This window comes from Castor canadensis, chromosome 15 (assembly GCF_047511655.1).
Source record: "Castor canadensis chromosome 15, mCasCan1.hap1v2, whole genome shotgun sequence".
NCBI lineage: Eukaryota > Metazoa > Chordata > Mammalia > Rodentia > Castoridae > Castor > Castor canadensis.
The window spans coordinates 12,031,123-12,045,764 of record NC_133400.1 but is presented as its reverse complement, the minus strand read 5'-3'; the positions used below and the strand labels follow the sequence as shown (position 1 = coordinate 12,045,764).

General features: G+C 50.5%; 2 protein-coding genes across 3 annotated transcripts in view; one reads left to right on the top strand and one right to left on the bottom strand.

Moving 5' to 3' along the window:
• Positions 1-2,418, top strand: part of Znrf1 (zinc and ring finger 1) — a 94,455-nt gene extending 92,037 nt beyond the window's left edge. The window contains exons 4-5 of one of the 2 annotated variants that reach the window (XM_020160172.2): positions 166-257; positions 1,079-2,418. In XM_020160172.2, coding sequence (XP_020015761.1) covers positions 166-223 — 58 coding nt within the window. In that variant the 3' untranslated portion in view covers positions 224-257; positions 1,079-2,418. The remainder of the gene's footprint in view (positions 1-165; positions 258-1,078) is intronic. The other variant, XM_020160171.2, reaches the window with a different exon arrangement.
• A 1,790-nt stretch (positions 2,419-4,208) lies between these two features.
• Ldhd (lactate dehydrogenase D) lies at positions 4,209-9,273 on the bottom strand. The gene is made up of 11 exons (XM_020160170.2): positions 9,129-9,273; positions 8,900-9,012; positions 8,553-8,694; positions 8,253-8,394; positions 7,945-8,104; positions 7,466-7,665; positions 7,240-7,368; positions 7,036-7,163; positions 6,338-6,428; positions 6,139-6,250; positions 4,209-6,044 (listed from the first exon to the last, which is right to left on the bottom strand). Exons 1-11 carry the CDS (start codon positions 9,198-9,200, stop codon positions 5,879-5,881), a joined length of 1,455 nt encoding a protein of 484 aa, XP_020015759.1. The 5' UTR covers positions 9,201-9,273; the 3' UTR covers positions 4,209-5,878.
• Between the last annotated feature and the right edge of the window lie 5,369 nt (positions 9,274-14,642).

The following is a 14,642-nucleotide window of genomic DNA, read 5'->3' as shown; positions in this document are numbered from 1 at the left end:
CTCTCTTCTCTCTGCTTCAAAGAGTAGGGCATAATAGTTTCTCCCTCGGGTCCTTTCAGGAGAGGTTTAGAAAACCCTTCTCAGGAGTGTCACCCTGGAAAGAGCCTTGGCAGGAGTGGTGTGGTCAGCAGTTAATATGGTTTTCTCTTGCTACCCCTGCCCCAGCTGCATAGACTCGTGGTTTGAAGTGAACAGATCTTGTCCAGAACACCCTGCGGACTGACCCTGCTGGGCTTGCTTGCCGACTCCTCTCAAAGGTGAGCCCGTACTTGGGGGGCTCCAGGCTCCAGGCTCAGGGTCAAGTCACTGGGAGCCTGGTTGTGGGGGAGTAGGGCTGCCCTGACACACATCTCCAAGGAGCATGCAGGAACAGAGGGAAAGACAGGAGCATCTCATCAGTGAGAACTCCTGGAAGTGGAAGGGCTTTTGCTGGGAAAAGATAAGAGATGTGAACACCTCTTCCTGGTTGTGCACAACATACTCAGAAGAGGTAAAATTAGGAGGGGAAGGCCAAGACGGTCCAGGTGTTCAAGGCCATCTCCCTGAGGAAGCTCAGAAAGATATCCTGGGAAGTGCATGGGCAGAGCAGACGATTCCTCACTGCAAGCAGGGTCTGCAGCTGGGTCTGCTTGTCCTTACTTGCCTCTCAGAGTCAGCTTCTCTGAAGGAGAATCACTCCCTGTCGCCTTGTGGACATGCACTCATTATGTAGACAGCCCATGGGACTGTGCATTGTCCCCTTACCCTGCTTCCAGATGATCTCAGGCCTCCAGGCTGGACTCAGCCCCTTCATCCCACAACTCAGTGTCCCGAATACATCAGGTCAGGACCACAGCTCCACCCTAATGTACACACACATGTTCCTGTGTATCCATGGGGTCTGATCCCCATGGCTTCCTTACTTCTTGCCCTCATCCTACCTGTTCCTTCCAAGTTCTGGGCTAGAATTTTCTTTTTCCTGGCAAACTAATAGACACAAGCCCCAAAAGAATCAAAAGCCCACCTCCACCTAATCTCACATCCAAAGGTTTTGGGGCCTCTTTCTTTCTTCTCTCTCTATTTTGTTTTCTTTTGTTAGGCTTATTTTATTTATTCCAAGTAAATGCCCAGAACAGCTGATGATGTCAGACAAATCAGGGACATTTGCTCTTTTACCTTCACCTCAAAGTCTGATGGCAAGGGGAGAAGAAAAAGCGAGGGTGAGAGTGAGGCAGAGGGAGTGGATCCTGGCCACGAAGTGCAGGTTCCTGTCACGATGCTTGGCCTCTGGGGGGCCTGCCCGGACCGAACCACAGACTCCCCCTTCAGCCTGCCCTGGCTGGGGCACGCTGCCACCGTGGGATGCAGCGGCACACTGCCCCTGGCCAGATGGAGCACGACTGACTTCTTCCGACCCACACAGGGACAGACAGCCCCTGTTCCTTGGAGGAGGCTCCTCGGACACTGGACAGAGCTGAGCTTGGGACCCCAGAGGGAACAGGGCACCCCTTCTGCACTGACTTCCAGAAAATGGCCCTCCCTCCTCCCCGAGGACATCCAGGTGGATGAGAGCGAGTCTGAGAGAAGAGTGAATCAACTGCTATCTTTCCCCTCACCCTCAGTCCTGGAGGGAAAGGGCATTTTCTTTTTCACCTTTGAAAGGCATTGTGGGTCTGTCTTTAAAGTGTTTACAACAAAAAATTATATAAAAAAAAGTCTAGTGTCGACTGGTGTTTTCCCTCGTGATGTTTACAGATTGCTGTTTGCTGCCCAGCTATAACCCACTCAGTGACAGAACCAAGCATAGCCATGTCCTTGCTGCTAGCATTCTGACCACAGGCGGGCACACAGTCCCTTCCTTTGCCCAGCACCCAGTTGGCTCCCTGCCTCACCAACCTCTTTACCTTGGGGTCTTTTTGTTTGTTTGTTTGTTTTGTTTTGTTTCCATTTTTCTGGCTTGGTTTTGCACTTTTCTCCCCTAATGACCCTGATATCTTGATTTCATTGCCAAAAAAACACACATCAAGGACTTTCTCCACTTCCATTGTCAAGTCTTCCCTTTTCTTTCCCCCTGGTTCTGGTCAATTCAGAGGATTTAACAACCACAAGTGTACTGCAAAAATACCTGAACATTCTTCTTAGGCCCTTGTGGATTCTTTTTCCCTCCCAGAAAACTTAAACAAAAGACTTACTAAAGAAACATATACCACTACTCCTGTTTTCAGGCACTCTGAGAACATTTTAGCCATTGATGTTCACACGTGGCATCGTCCCATGCAACATAGATTTCTGTATTTATATATTAAAATACAAAAAAAAAAGACCTTACAAAATGTTTAAAAATGTTCAAAGCTTGGGAGAAAAACTTTCTTCATTAGTCAAGGTGTTTTGATATGGTATTAAAATAATGTCTAATAAAATATGTACCGTGTGATTTTATTTTAATGAAGTATTGTTATACAATCAAAAAACAAGAGCAAAAGCTCATGGTGTCCTGCAGTTAACCTCCTTAGCATTCCTTCAGCTCACTGTTCCATGCTGCAGGTGTGTGTGGTGATTAAGGGGAAGTAGTGTTTCAGGTGTGTGTCCTATAAGTTTACTCACTCTTAAACATCATGAAACCAATCTGCCATCATCTGTGGAGTGGTCATGATGGAACTTTTCTGGAAAGATGTACAGGGGCAAAAAAGTTGAAGTCACTGGAGGCGTCAAAGATGTAGGTCCTTCCAGGTGTCAGCCCAGCCCCTCCCTCACAGCCGTTGCTCCCCATCCCATGTTCTGCCCCACCTGCCTGTTGCTCTGTCAGGTCCTCACATCTCAATGCTGACTCATGGGCATGCTTCACCAAGGCCCAGGAAGAGGCCCTGTTTTGGGGCTGAGCCAGCTCAAAGCATTGAAAGCCGAAGCAGCCACTCAGGCTCTCAAAAGTTGGCGAACTGCAAGCTGGACAGGAAGCTCAGAGCACTGGCAGCAGTGCATGCCTGGCCTCTGTCTCCCAGCCAGGCTCCAGGAGCTGCATTCCAGGGCTGCCTGCAAAACCAGCCAAGGAGCACTCTGAAGGGAGACCACTCACACCTTCTGTGCCCTGCTCCTTCTGCTGATGCCTCAGGGCTCAACCCCACCAGGGCCTGGAGTCTGGACTGTGCTGCCACCAGAGCCCCTGGCTCTGCAATCACCTTCCCTTAAAGAGCCTCCTGAAGCACCTACTCTGTGCAAGGACATTCGTTTGCAGGCCAGTGGGTACTTGTGAGCCAAGGCAGGCAAGCCTTGTTCAGAGAACTGAAGAAGAATCTGTGTTTCGGAGTCTTTGAACCCACCTGGGGTGAAGACCCTAGGACCTATCAAAGACAGTGGACAGAATGTGGTCTTTGTCTGCACTTGAGTTTTCCACTTCTTGGTAGAATGAACTTTGGGAAATAACTTAATTCATCTGAACTTTAGATACCTTGCATGTGAAGTGGGGACGAAGTTATGCAACCTAGAGGTCGCTGTGAGGGTCAGGGGATTTGCCCTGAAGGCCTGGCACATGCACATCAGCCTTCCTGGTAGCTTTGTCACTGCAAAGGGCACTGTTCTATTCACAGCACCTCCTGCTTCTGCCTGGCAACTGTGTCTCCCTGTTCTATATTTAATTCCACCAGCAAGGCTCGTGGGGCAGGGCCCAGCCCTGAAGGAGATCTCCTTGCCTGACCCTGGGCCTGGAAATAGAGGCTTTGTGTGCCCACCTTGGTGGTGTGAGTCGTGTTTGTGAGTTGGCTGGGCGCAGGGCTGGGGCACATGCTAGGTGCTATTCCAGGCTCTAGGGAGTGGTGCTGTCTCCAGCCCTGGTGACTTCGGCTCCCACCTGGCACACAGAAGCCCTCTGCTGGCTGCTACATCCTGGACTTACTTAGGCTTTCCATGTGGAACGGGTGTTTGCCACCATCCATCCCAGCCTTCCGGAATCTTGCAGTAGCCCTGCTCTTGTCTTTCTGGGAGGGAAGAGAACATGGAGGAATGGGGAGGTGGGTTTTGTCCTTTCTCTTTTGGGGGCCCAGCATGCTTTCCTGGGCAGGAGCCCCTCTTGAAAACTATCCATCTAACAGCCATTTAATAATACTGAGGTCACAGGAGAATGTTCTTTTCTTAGGAGATACATGCTAAAGTATACAGATGAATGATTTCAAGAAATGTATAATCTAATTCCAAATGTTTCCCCCCCCCCAAAAAAAATACACACACAAAGCAAATAAGGCAAAAATGTCTATTAGAGCTTCAGTGGCTGGTACTTCAGTGAATGGTATACTTGTTCTTTCAACTTTACTGTATGTTTGAGATTTTTCTTAATAAAAGAAATTGTGGGGAAATGGCCATTTGCTGAGCGCCTTCTAGTTGCCAGGCACTGGAGGGCACAACAAAGAGTCCTGCCCAGCCAGAAGGCCTCTGCAGAATCCCCATCCCAGAGGGTTGGTGGAAGGGGCAGGCAGTCTGTTTGAGAGGGGAGGGGGCTGGAGATTGGTGTTTCTGGGATGAGCACACAGCAGATTACTCATGTCCTGGAGTGGTTTGGCAGAGAGGGCTGAGACTTGCCACCAAACCACCTTGGCATAATGTCTCCCAACCAGGGCATCCGCAGGACAGAATCAGAGAAGTGTCCACAGGCCCGGGTCATTGTCACTGCTGTCTGCTAGAGTTCATTGTCCAAGGAAAGTCTCATTGGACTGAGAAAGTTTCATGGTGGCTGCTTGTGCCCAGAGTCTGATGGGAGGGGTGTTTAGGGGACAGGAAGGCTCTGGAGAAGGCAAGAGGTGAGCAGGAGCTCCCCACGTCCCCCGCCCATCCCATTTCCTAAGCGAGCAAGAGGTCCAGGAGTGGGGGAGATGGACAGCTCCTGGGACCTGCAAGGGTGGGGGGGCCTACCAGCCCACCCCATACACACCCTGGGAGGCAGGTGGCCCAGGGCTGGGAGCTATAGGCCCTGGATGGAAGAGTCCTCTGGGCCACAGCTGCTGACAGCAGGCGGTGTCCGGCGCCCTCTTGTGGGCTTAAGGAAAACAGCTGTCAAGTGCCTGGCTCTTGACAAGTTAGGCAGGCCCCAGAGTGGGCAGACTTTGACTTTGAGAATAAAGGTTGGCGATATAGTACATCATAGCATGGGGAAGTATGTACAAGGAGGAGGAGTAGGTCACTTCCATGTGTGAGAATGAAGAATGTGTTCAGTGTCCTAAGGCCCAGTCTAGGCTGGTGGGGAAATTCATAATTGACCTCCACCATGGACAGGTCATCATCCTGAGCTTCTCAGAAGTAGAGGAGTTGGAAGAGGGACCTGGCTTCTTTCCAAAGCCTGAACACCCTTCCCCTCCCCCAGGTTACTGTATATCAAAGGACAGTCCAAAACAAATGGGTGATGGCCAAAGGTCAGAGAGCCTGGAGAGGAAGAGTGGATATGGGATGTGCTGCCTACTGCTCCACAGACAGCAGCAAATGGGGTTCAGATTCATGGCGGGTGGGAGACAAGGAGAAGACCTATCAATGTGGAGTGGAAGGTTTCTTACTATTCCAGGTGTAGAACAAAGGGTCCTGAGTCCCAGCAATGGGGAGGCCTCCAGGAGGGACATAATTTTAGTCTTGGGTGGGCCTACACCATCTCCCAGCCAGGATAGGATGTATAAGGGCAAAGAGGAAGCCCTGAGAAAAACCTTCGGCCATCCACTGGACCAAGGGCTCCTAAGGACAGCAAGAGGACCAGGGAGGAGCCTAGCTCTCTCCTGGTCCCCTGACCTTAGGCTCCCACTAGAGACCGCAAACAAACAGGCGGAAAGACCATCAGCCATTATCTATCCCTGATAGGATTGGTGTATGAAGGGAGCTTTCACAACAGGGGCTCTGTAGTCTGAGGGGTTTGTGTACTCGGAGCTCCTCACAGCACCTTGCCTGGGTTCATGAGCCCTCGGGGATCCAATGTGACCTTGAGCTGCCGCATGGTCTCCATACCAACAGCACCCACCTCCTCCTGCAGCAGCTGCCGTTTGCCCAGTCCAATGCCGTGCTCCCCGGTGCATGTCCCACGGAGTGCCAGTGCTTGCCTGGGATGCCATGATAAGGGGTCCTCAGCAGCCTCTTTCTTCTCCCACTCCCTCTGCCCTCCCTTTACCACTACCTCCTCTGTTGAGCTTCTACCTGCCCAGCTCTTCTGCAAAGACCTTGACCCTATGCAGCTCCTCCGCATCATCTGGGTTGAGCATCAGGATGCAGTGGAAATTGCCATCGCCCACATGTCCAACAATTCCTCCTGGGGGCCCAGAGGATAGTGCCCTTGGCTTAGGCGCTGGTAAGCCCCAGCACCTCCCTCTCACTCCCAACAGTGAGTAGACAAAACCTGTGAGTCCCGAGGCCTTCAACTGCTCCTTGGCCTGCACCAGGATCTCCGGCAGCCGGGAAATGGGCACACACACATCAGTGGAATAGCCCTGGGTCAGAGGGCAGGCTGGTGAGGCTCTCCCCAACACCCTTGCCTGCTAAAGGTATGGGGTCACTGTGGCCAAGGCTAAGAGTGGGTTTGGGGGATCTGGCTTCAGCTTGACCTCAAGGAAACAGCCTGCTCTTCTCTAGCCGACTGGCCTGGGTGTGTTCACCAGGACTTCCCAACCCAGGCCTTTACCACTCTCCTGGCTCCCCAACTTAAGCCATGTGCAAGTCTTCCATATCTCACACTATTGAGTTTCTGTATAGCCTCCCTGGAGCCCAGCCTTCCCTACTTGGTGGGGCTAACCTCTTCCTCCAGGAGGCCTTCCTATATGTTTACAACTGTTGAAAGCTCAGCTCTGCTCCAGCAGCCTGGCTCACAGGAAAGACTCCCAAGTGTTGGGCAGATAAGCATGTTCTCCCTCCAGACAGGGTCTGAGAAACAGCTGGGTGGGACAGTCTGTAGCTTGGGTTCTAAGGCCCAGGTTAGCCAGGCCCAGCCCCCTGGTGGGTCTCAGCCTGCTGCTCTGTACTGTAGGGTAGGGTAGTGGATGGAGGAAAGGGTTTATGGGCTGAGCCACAGAGCCCACCTCCACCCCAGTCCCAGCTCACCTTGCAGCCTGGAGACAGGGCCATGAGTGCATACCAAGCATTGTGCCGTGCTGCCCAAAGCTGGCTGCGTTCCTCAGCCTCCTTCGCCCAGGAGAAGTGAGAGGCGCCATTGTGTTGGGTGATCTCCTCTGCAGTGGGGGGAGGCAGGTTGACCCTGGGATTTACACTGGGGCAGTCCCCACTGCCCAACCCTGCCCAGCACACCTGCCCGCCGCAACTGCTCTGCTAGCGCCTCTTGGGAGCCATGGAACTCCAGGAAGAGTGTGGGTGCCACAGGACAGTTCAGATTGCTGTGCCTGTTGCAGGCATCCATCGTGAAGTCATCCAGGAACTCTGGGACCAGAGAGAGAGGTCTAGCCACATGAGGCCTAGCCTTTCAAGAGGGCTTCTTCTGGGTAGCCCACCCTGACTGTCCCAGTCCCTGGCTCACCAATGCGGGCTATAGGCACTGCAGCCTGGAGGATCTGCACAGTGCTGTGCACCGCAGCCTGGACACTGGGGAATGCACAGGTGGCAGCTACCGTGGCCTCAGGGGCAGGGTGCAGGCGCAGGGTAGCAGATGTGATGAGGCCCAGTGTCCCCTCGGAGCCCACAAAGAGACCTGTGAGGTTGTAGCCAGCTGCACTCTTCCTAGGCCCCAGGGACACATAAGGTAGGTGAGTACCCAGGCCACGCATTGAGGGATCTCTGTCCAGAGGTTTGAAGCTGGAACCCAAGGCACCATCACAGTGCTTGGCGCTCCAGACCCAGATCTGTCTTGTGCAGGGAGAACAAAGCTCAGAACCATCCACTGGCCGGGAGAACGAGGTTCCAGAGTCCTCTCAAGCATGACGACTCAAGGATGACGGCTCCTTTCTCCCCTCCTCGTTACGGTTCCGGGAACCCAAGGCAAGGGCAGAGGGTGCTCACCGGAAATGGCGGCCCCGTCCAGCGGTGTGCAGTAGCCGCCCGTCAGGCAGCACCACCTCCAGATTGAGCACGTTGTCCCGCATGGTGCCATAGCGCACGGCGTTGGTGCCAGAGGCGCCGGTGGCCGCCATGCCGCAGAGAGAGGCGTCCGCACCTGGATCTGAGGGACAGAGTGCAGGGGAGGGCAGCCTGGGCAGGCGGGAGGCCCTTTCCCTTGGGCAAGGAAAGCGGGATCCACCGAAGCCCCAGCGGGCTCCTGCCCAGCCCCCAGCGAGCCCTCTGGCCCTGGGAAGGGTGCCCCGGCCTACCCACGGGAAACCAGAGGCCAGTGTCGCGCAAGTGGCTGTTGAGAGCTTTACGGGTGACACCCGGCTCCACTACCACCGAGAAGTCTTCCGAATTCAACTCCGTGATCCGGTCCATGTGGGTCAGGTTAACGCACACACCGCCCTGGTGGCAGGGGTGCCAAGGAGGTTGACCGACCCAGGTGTCCAGGCCAGGCACAGCCTCCAGACCCCCACCCCGGAGCTGAGCTCCTAAATGGCAGGCGGGAATGGCCGCAAAGGTGCCAAATGTGACGGGAGCACACCCAGGGACCCTCACCACACCTGCACGGCGCACACTCCGCCCTCAATGCCGGTGCCCGTGCCGAATGGGATGATGGGCACGCCTTGGCTGTAGCACAGGGCTGCCAGCCGGCTGACCTGGTCCACGTTCTGGGGCCACACCACGGCATCGGGAGGCTGGCACCTAGAAGCAGACCTCCGCGGATTTAGAGGGACGTGACACAGCCCACCTCCCCATCCCAGCTCCTTGCAGGAAACCTGGAGGTGTCTCACAACGCGGGCGAGGGGCGGAGAACATCCTTCCACGTGACAACGCCAGAGCACCCAAAACAGGTGGGCGGGGACGTGGACAGCCCACGACCCTCAGTCCCAGCGAGGGTTTCTGCTACCTGTGCATGGATTCATCGTGCCCGTGATGCTCTCGGACTGCAGGAGCAGTGGACACGTGGGAGCTTCCCACAACTGCCTTCAGAGCCTCCACGAAGCCCGGGGTGAACTCACCCTACAGGGGAGAAACACTGTCAGGGTCACTGGACCCTGCCCCTGTGGCGGGAGGGAACGTGGGGGCTAGTCAGGCTGCGCGGTGGCCTCACGGAGCTAGGGGAACCTAGGACCAACCTGCGACCCCCTGGAGCAGAAGCCCCTCCAGGGAAACAGCCCCCGACCTGCGGCCCGGAGCAGCACGGCCATGGCCAGACCGCAGCCAGGGTGTGCGCCCTGGGGTGGGAGCCGGGGCCCGGGAGGCAGGTGACCAACCCCGCGGCTGCTCTGCCCATTGGCTGCTGTTGGGGTGGAGCCTACTTAAGGTGGTGCGGGCTTAAGGTGGCCTCTGCCGCTCTTGCTGGGACAGTGATGTCTGTGGGCGCTAGAGTCAACACTAATAAAGGAGAAATAAGGCTCGCCAGACACATTGGGAAACTTAGGGACCGCAACCACTCCCTGCGTTAAAACTTCGCAATGGCTTCTTGTGTGCCATCAAACACAAACTCTTTGTAGAAGTCTTAAAAATCCTCTGCCAGTTCAGGCTGCTAGCCTACTTCCTTCAAGCTCCAGCTTCCTTTTCTGTTCCGGGAGACCCGAGCTCCAGACAGGCGCTGGGCCCTAGCAAGCTGTGCCCTTCCCCTGGAGCCATCTCCTGTCTCTCTCCCAGGCCCGTTCTTCCTCACTCTGCAAGTCTCAGCGCTCTGTCACAGAGTGGCTGCCATCAGGGAGGTGAGGAGGAAGCTCTGGGAGCCCCTTCCAGGATGGAATGCGTCGGGGGGAGGGAGGGTAGGGAGGCTTCCTGGAAGAGATCTGAGGATGTGTGCACACCAGGTGGGTGAAGACTTACCTTACAGTTCTATCCACTTCCACCAGGGTAGAGCCAGAGACCACCTTGGAGCTGGGTGGCTGCTGTGCTCAAGTGATTCCTAGCCCCCTTCACCTCCCGCAGCAAATCAAAAGGTTGGTTCCTAGCACAGCTGAGATAAATTATATATACCTTTGTTTTTCTCCCTTCAGTAGGAAATACAAACTCCCACCTCATTCTAGTTGGGTTCTTCACCCTATTATGTTTGCATGAGTTTGTCAAAAGACAAAATTGTATGTTGGTAATCCCAGAATTTGGGAAGCTGAGGCAAGTGGATTACAAATTCCAGGCCAGCCTGGGCTACATAGCAAAACACTGTCTAAAAAACAAGACAAAATTACAGCAGATTTAGTTATGAATCTAATTGGCTTTTATTTATGATCCGTGAATTGGGGCAGCCTCCAATTCTACAAAATTGAATTCGACTGCCCACTGGGCAATGGCAGAACAGTGGGTTTTGTAAAGTGGGAACAAGACAAGAACAATAGGAAAAAGGTCATTGTGTGTAACATAAGGTTAAACAGAGGAGACTTTCCTCACTGCTGACTCAGGTAGACTGGAATCTCCTGTTTTCAGGGAAAAAACTGCTCAGTCTTGGGATTTATCTGGCTTCTTAAAGTTTCATTTTAGCATTTAGCATGAGTGATCCCATTTTGGTTTGGTCTGCTCTAGTGTAAGGAGCTCAAGCCTAAACAATGGCTTCCCCCTCTGCGCTATGTGGACATTGCCATCCCATGCAACAACAAGGGAGCTCACTCGGTGGGTCTAATGTGGTGGATGCTGGCCCGGGAAGTTCTGCGCATGCGTGGAACTATCTCCCGTGAACATCCATGGGAGGTCATGCCTGATCTGTACTTCTACAGAGATCCTGAAGAGATTGAGAAGGAAGAACAGGCTGCCGCTGAAAAGGCTGTGACTAAGGAGGAATTTCAGGGTGAATGGACTGCACCAGCTCCTGAGTTCACTGCTACCCAGCCTGAGGTCGCAGACTGGTCAGAAGGTGTACAAGTGCCTTCTGTGCCTATCCAGCAATTCCCTACTGAAGACTGGAGTGCCCAACCAGCCACTGAAGACTGGTCTGCAGCTCCCACTGCTCAGGCAACTGAGTGGGTGGGGACAACCACTGGATGGTCTTAAGTTGTTGCTCTGCCATCCCTTCAGCAAAATGGGAAAAAGTTGATGGAAAATAAAACATCAGTTTCTAAAAAATAAATAAATAAATAAATAAAATAAACAATGGCTTCCCAAGGTTTTTGTTCAAGTTCATACTTATATCCTCAATGTGCTCCTTAACTGACTTGTCAAAAAAAAAAAAAAAGTCATTCATAAGCCAGGCACCAGTGGTCACGCCTATAATCCTAGGTATTCAGGAGGCAGAGATCAGGAGGATCATGGTTTGAGGCCAGCCCTGGCAAAGAGTTTGAGAGACCCTCTCTCAAAAAAAACCCTTCAATGTAAAACTTTAAGAAATTAAGTCCAAGGACCGTAGGTGTGGCTCAAGCGGTAGAGCACCTGCTTTGCAAACATGAAGCCCTGAGTTCAAATTCCAGTCCCACCAAAAAAAAAAAAAAAAAACCAAAAAAATTCTAAGTCTGTTACTACATCTGCTGGCACCTTGATCTTCAACTTCCCAGGACCATTACTGTGAGAAATAAATTGCTGTTGTTTTAGCCAAAAAATTTAAATGTCTACTAATAAAACATAAAAATTAAAAACCAGAATCAATTAATGGAATTAGCCCTAAGAAATAATGGAACACCCCGAATACACCATAATTTAAAGTGTGGTAAGGGCTGAGGGTGTAGCTAAATGGTAGAACACTTACCTACATTCAATCCTTAGCACTGCAAAACAAAAAATAAATAAATAAAATAGAAAGTGTGGTCTTGGTGCATGAATTAAAAAAAAAAAAAGACTAATAGAACAGAATAGAATGTTCGGAAATGTACTCAAATACAAGCAGAAATTTGACTTTGGTAAAGGTGACCTCTTAAGTCAGCATACTGAAGTTGGACTTACTAACACATGGCATCTGGAAAAAATAAAATTTGACTCATTTTCCCAAGTAAACACCAAATACACTGAGTATTTAAATGAAAATAAATGAAATCACTAAAGCACTAGAAGAAAACAGCATTCCTTAAATTGGTATGTTGATATGTTGATATAAGTATCCCAGTAGGTTGTTAATGAACAGATGTAAAATTTCGAAACAAGATGGAAAAGCTCTAGAGACCTGCTATGCAATATTGTGCCTATAGAAAACAATAGATTAAAAATCTGTTAAGCCAAGCATTGGGCTTCACAGCTATAATCCCAGCATTCAAGAGGCTGAGGCAGGGCTGGTGGAGTGGCTCAAATGGTAAGAGCACCTGCCTGGCAAGTGTGAGGCCCTGAGTTCAAACCTCAGTATTGCAAAAAAAAGGGGCTGAGGCAGTTCCAGGTCAGCCTGGTTATACAGTAAGATTCCATCTCCAAAACCAAAACAAAATCTCTTTCAACGGTAAGTCGAATGTTAAGTGTTCTTTTTTTTTTTCATGTTAAGTATTAAATCTGGCAGAGAAGTAAAATGACACAGGAATCGTTTCTTTTACTAAACAAAAAGTATTGCTGGTTTCTCATGATGACGTTCCTTGGACTCAGTGATGTGTGAATGATAATCATATGTTGAGAAAGTATAACATGACAGCTGTCTGACTTGTGTTTTTGCATGTTAATATCAAAACGAATTTGGTAGCCAGGTATGTTGGTGAACGCCTGTAAATCCAGCACTCAGGAGACTGAGGCAAGTGGAGCTACACAAGCCTGGGCGACATAGCAAGATACTGACTCTGCAAAACAAAACCAGCAGGGCACAGTGGTTCAGACAAAAAGTTCTTGAGACCCCATCAACAATAGAAAGCTGGGCGAGGTGGTGCACACTTGTCATCCAAGCTATGCAGGAAGTGTAAATGGAAGATCACGGCCCAGGCATAAACATGAGATCCTCTTAGAAAAATTACTAAAGCAAAAAGATCTGGAGGCATGACTCAAGTAATAGAGTGTCTGCCTAGCAAGCACAAGGCCATGCCCTGCATTCAAAGCCCAGTACTGCCAAAAACAAAACAGAAAGATCATAGAGACAGAAAGTGAAAGAATGACTGCCTGGGGCTGAGGGGAGGAAGAATGGGGAGTTAAGTTGAGTTACGGAAAGATGGTGGTGACCAGCCTGGGAGAATAATTTGAGACCCCCATCTCCAAAATAACCAGAGCAAAATAGACTGAGGCATGGCTCAACCAGTACAGCACCTGCTTTGCAAGTGTGAAGTCCTGAGTTCAAATCCCAGTCCCACAAAAAAAAGCAAAGATAGTGGTGATAGGTACACAGTATTAGACATTTATTTAATATCACTGAGCACTACACTTAAAAATTAAGATGAGCTGGGCGCTGGTGGCTCATGCCTATAATCCTAGCTATTTAGGAGGCAGAGATCAGAAGGATCTCAATGTGAAGCCAGCCTGGGAAAATAGTTTGAGAGACCCTATCTAAAAAAACCCTTCACAAAAACAGGGCTGGCAGAGTGGTTCAAACAGTAAGAGCACCTGCCTATCAGGCCTTAGGCCCTGAGTTCAAACCCCAGTGCCATCAAAAAGAAAAAAAGTATTAAGATGGTAAATTTTATGTGTATTTTGCCACAATAAAAAGATTAAAACTGCAATCCATACCCCCTTCCACCACTCCTGACGTGCCCTCCTGAGCAGTGACTGCGACCTGACATCCTACGGATTTTACTTACAGTTCCTTTCCTGTCCCCCGGCTGCAGTGTGAGCTCCACAGGGCAGAGTGCTTTATGTTGTGTTCACAGCTGTGCGCCCAGCAGGGGATCCACAGGCTTGATTGCAGTAGCCAAGTAGAAACTAATAGACAGTTGGAAGAGAAACTTGAACCCATCACCCACCTTTATAAAAAGGACCATTTGAAAAACCTGGCAAGGAGAAGGGGATCACTGCTAATATTTGGCCAAAAATTCTTCAACATTGGCCTTTGCCACATAAAGGAACAGAAAATTGACAGTTTGGTGTAGTCTGTTTTGTACTACTGTAATAGAATCCCACAAACTGCAATGTACAGAACAGAACTGTAATGAACAGAAATTTTATTTCTTACTGTAGTAGAGGTGGAAGTCCGTATCAGTACACCAGCATCTTCTTCCTGTGTCACTCCATGACACATAATCATGCCTATAATCCTAGCTACTTGGGAGGCTGAGATTGGGAGGATCACAGTTCAAGACCAGCCCAGGTAAATAGTTTATAAGACCCCCATCTCCAAAATAACCAGAGAAAAATGGACTGAAGGTGTGGCTCAAGTGGTAGAGTGCCTGTTTTGCAAGTGTGAAGCCCTGAAATCAAACCTTAGTACCACCAAAAAAAAAGAAAGAAAGAAAAGAAAAGAGAGAGATTGAATTGAAGCCTCAAGCTCTTTTACAGTCTGTCATAGGGCATTCATGAGAATGGTGCCCTAAACACCTCCCTTTAGGCCACCTCTCGACACTGTTGCCCTGGGTATTAAGTTTCCAACACATGAATTTGTAGGATACATTCAAACCATGGCACAATTAAAACGTAACATGATCAGGAAAATGGTGGAAATTGTTCAGAATAAACAGCTTAATGTTTTCAACAAGTAAATGGCAAAGAATTTATTTTAAAACATATTGAAGGGAAGTATTGGTGGAGTGGCTCAAGTGGTACCTGGCTTCATTTGTCCCCTAAGGGCACTTTCAAGAAGGTTTGGTCTCCAG

Bases quoted from the DNA above. Each gene is read 5' to 3' on its own strand.
- Ldhd (XM_020160170.2), bottom strand. From the start codon at position 9,200: ATGGCCGTGCTGCTCCGGGCCGCAGGTCGGGGGCTGTTTCCCTGGAGG. The intron at 7,164-7,239 runs GTGTGCTGGGCA...CCCCCACTGCAG, and splicing joins AGAGCAGTTGCGGCGGGCAG to AGGAGATCACCCAACACAAT. The intron at 6,251-6,337 runs GTTTTGTCTACT...CTGGGCCCCCAG, and splicing joins GAAGGCCTCGGGACTCACAG to GAGGAATTGTTGGACATGTG.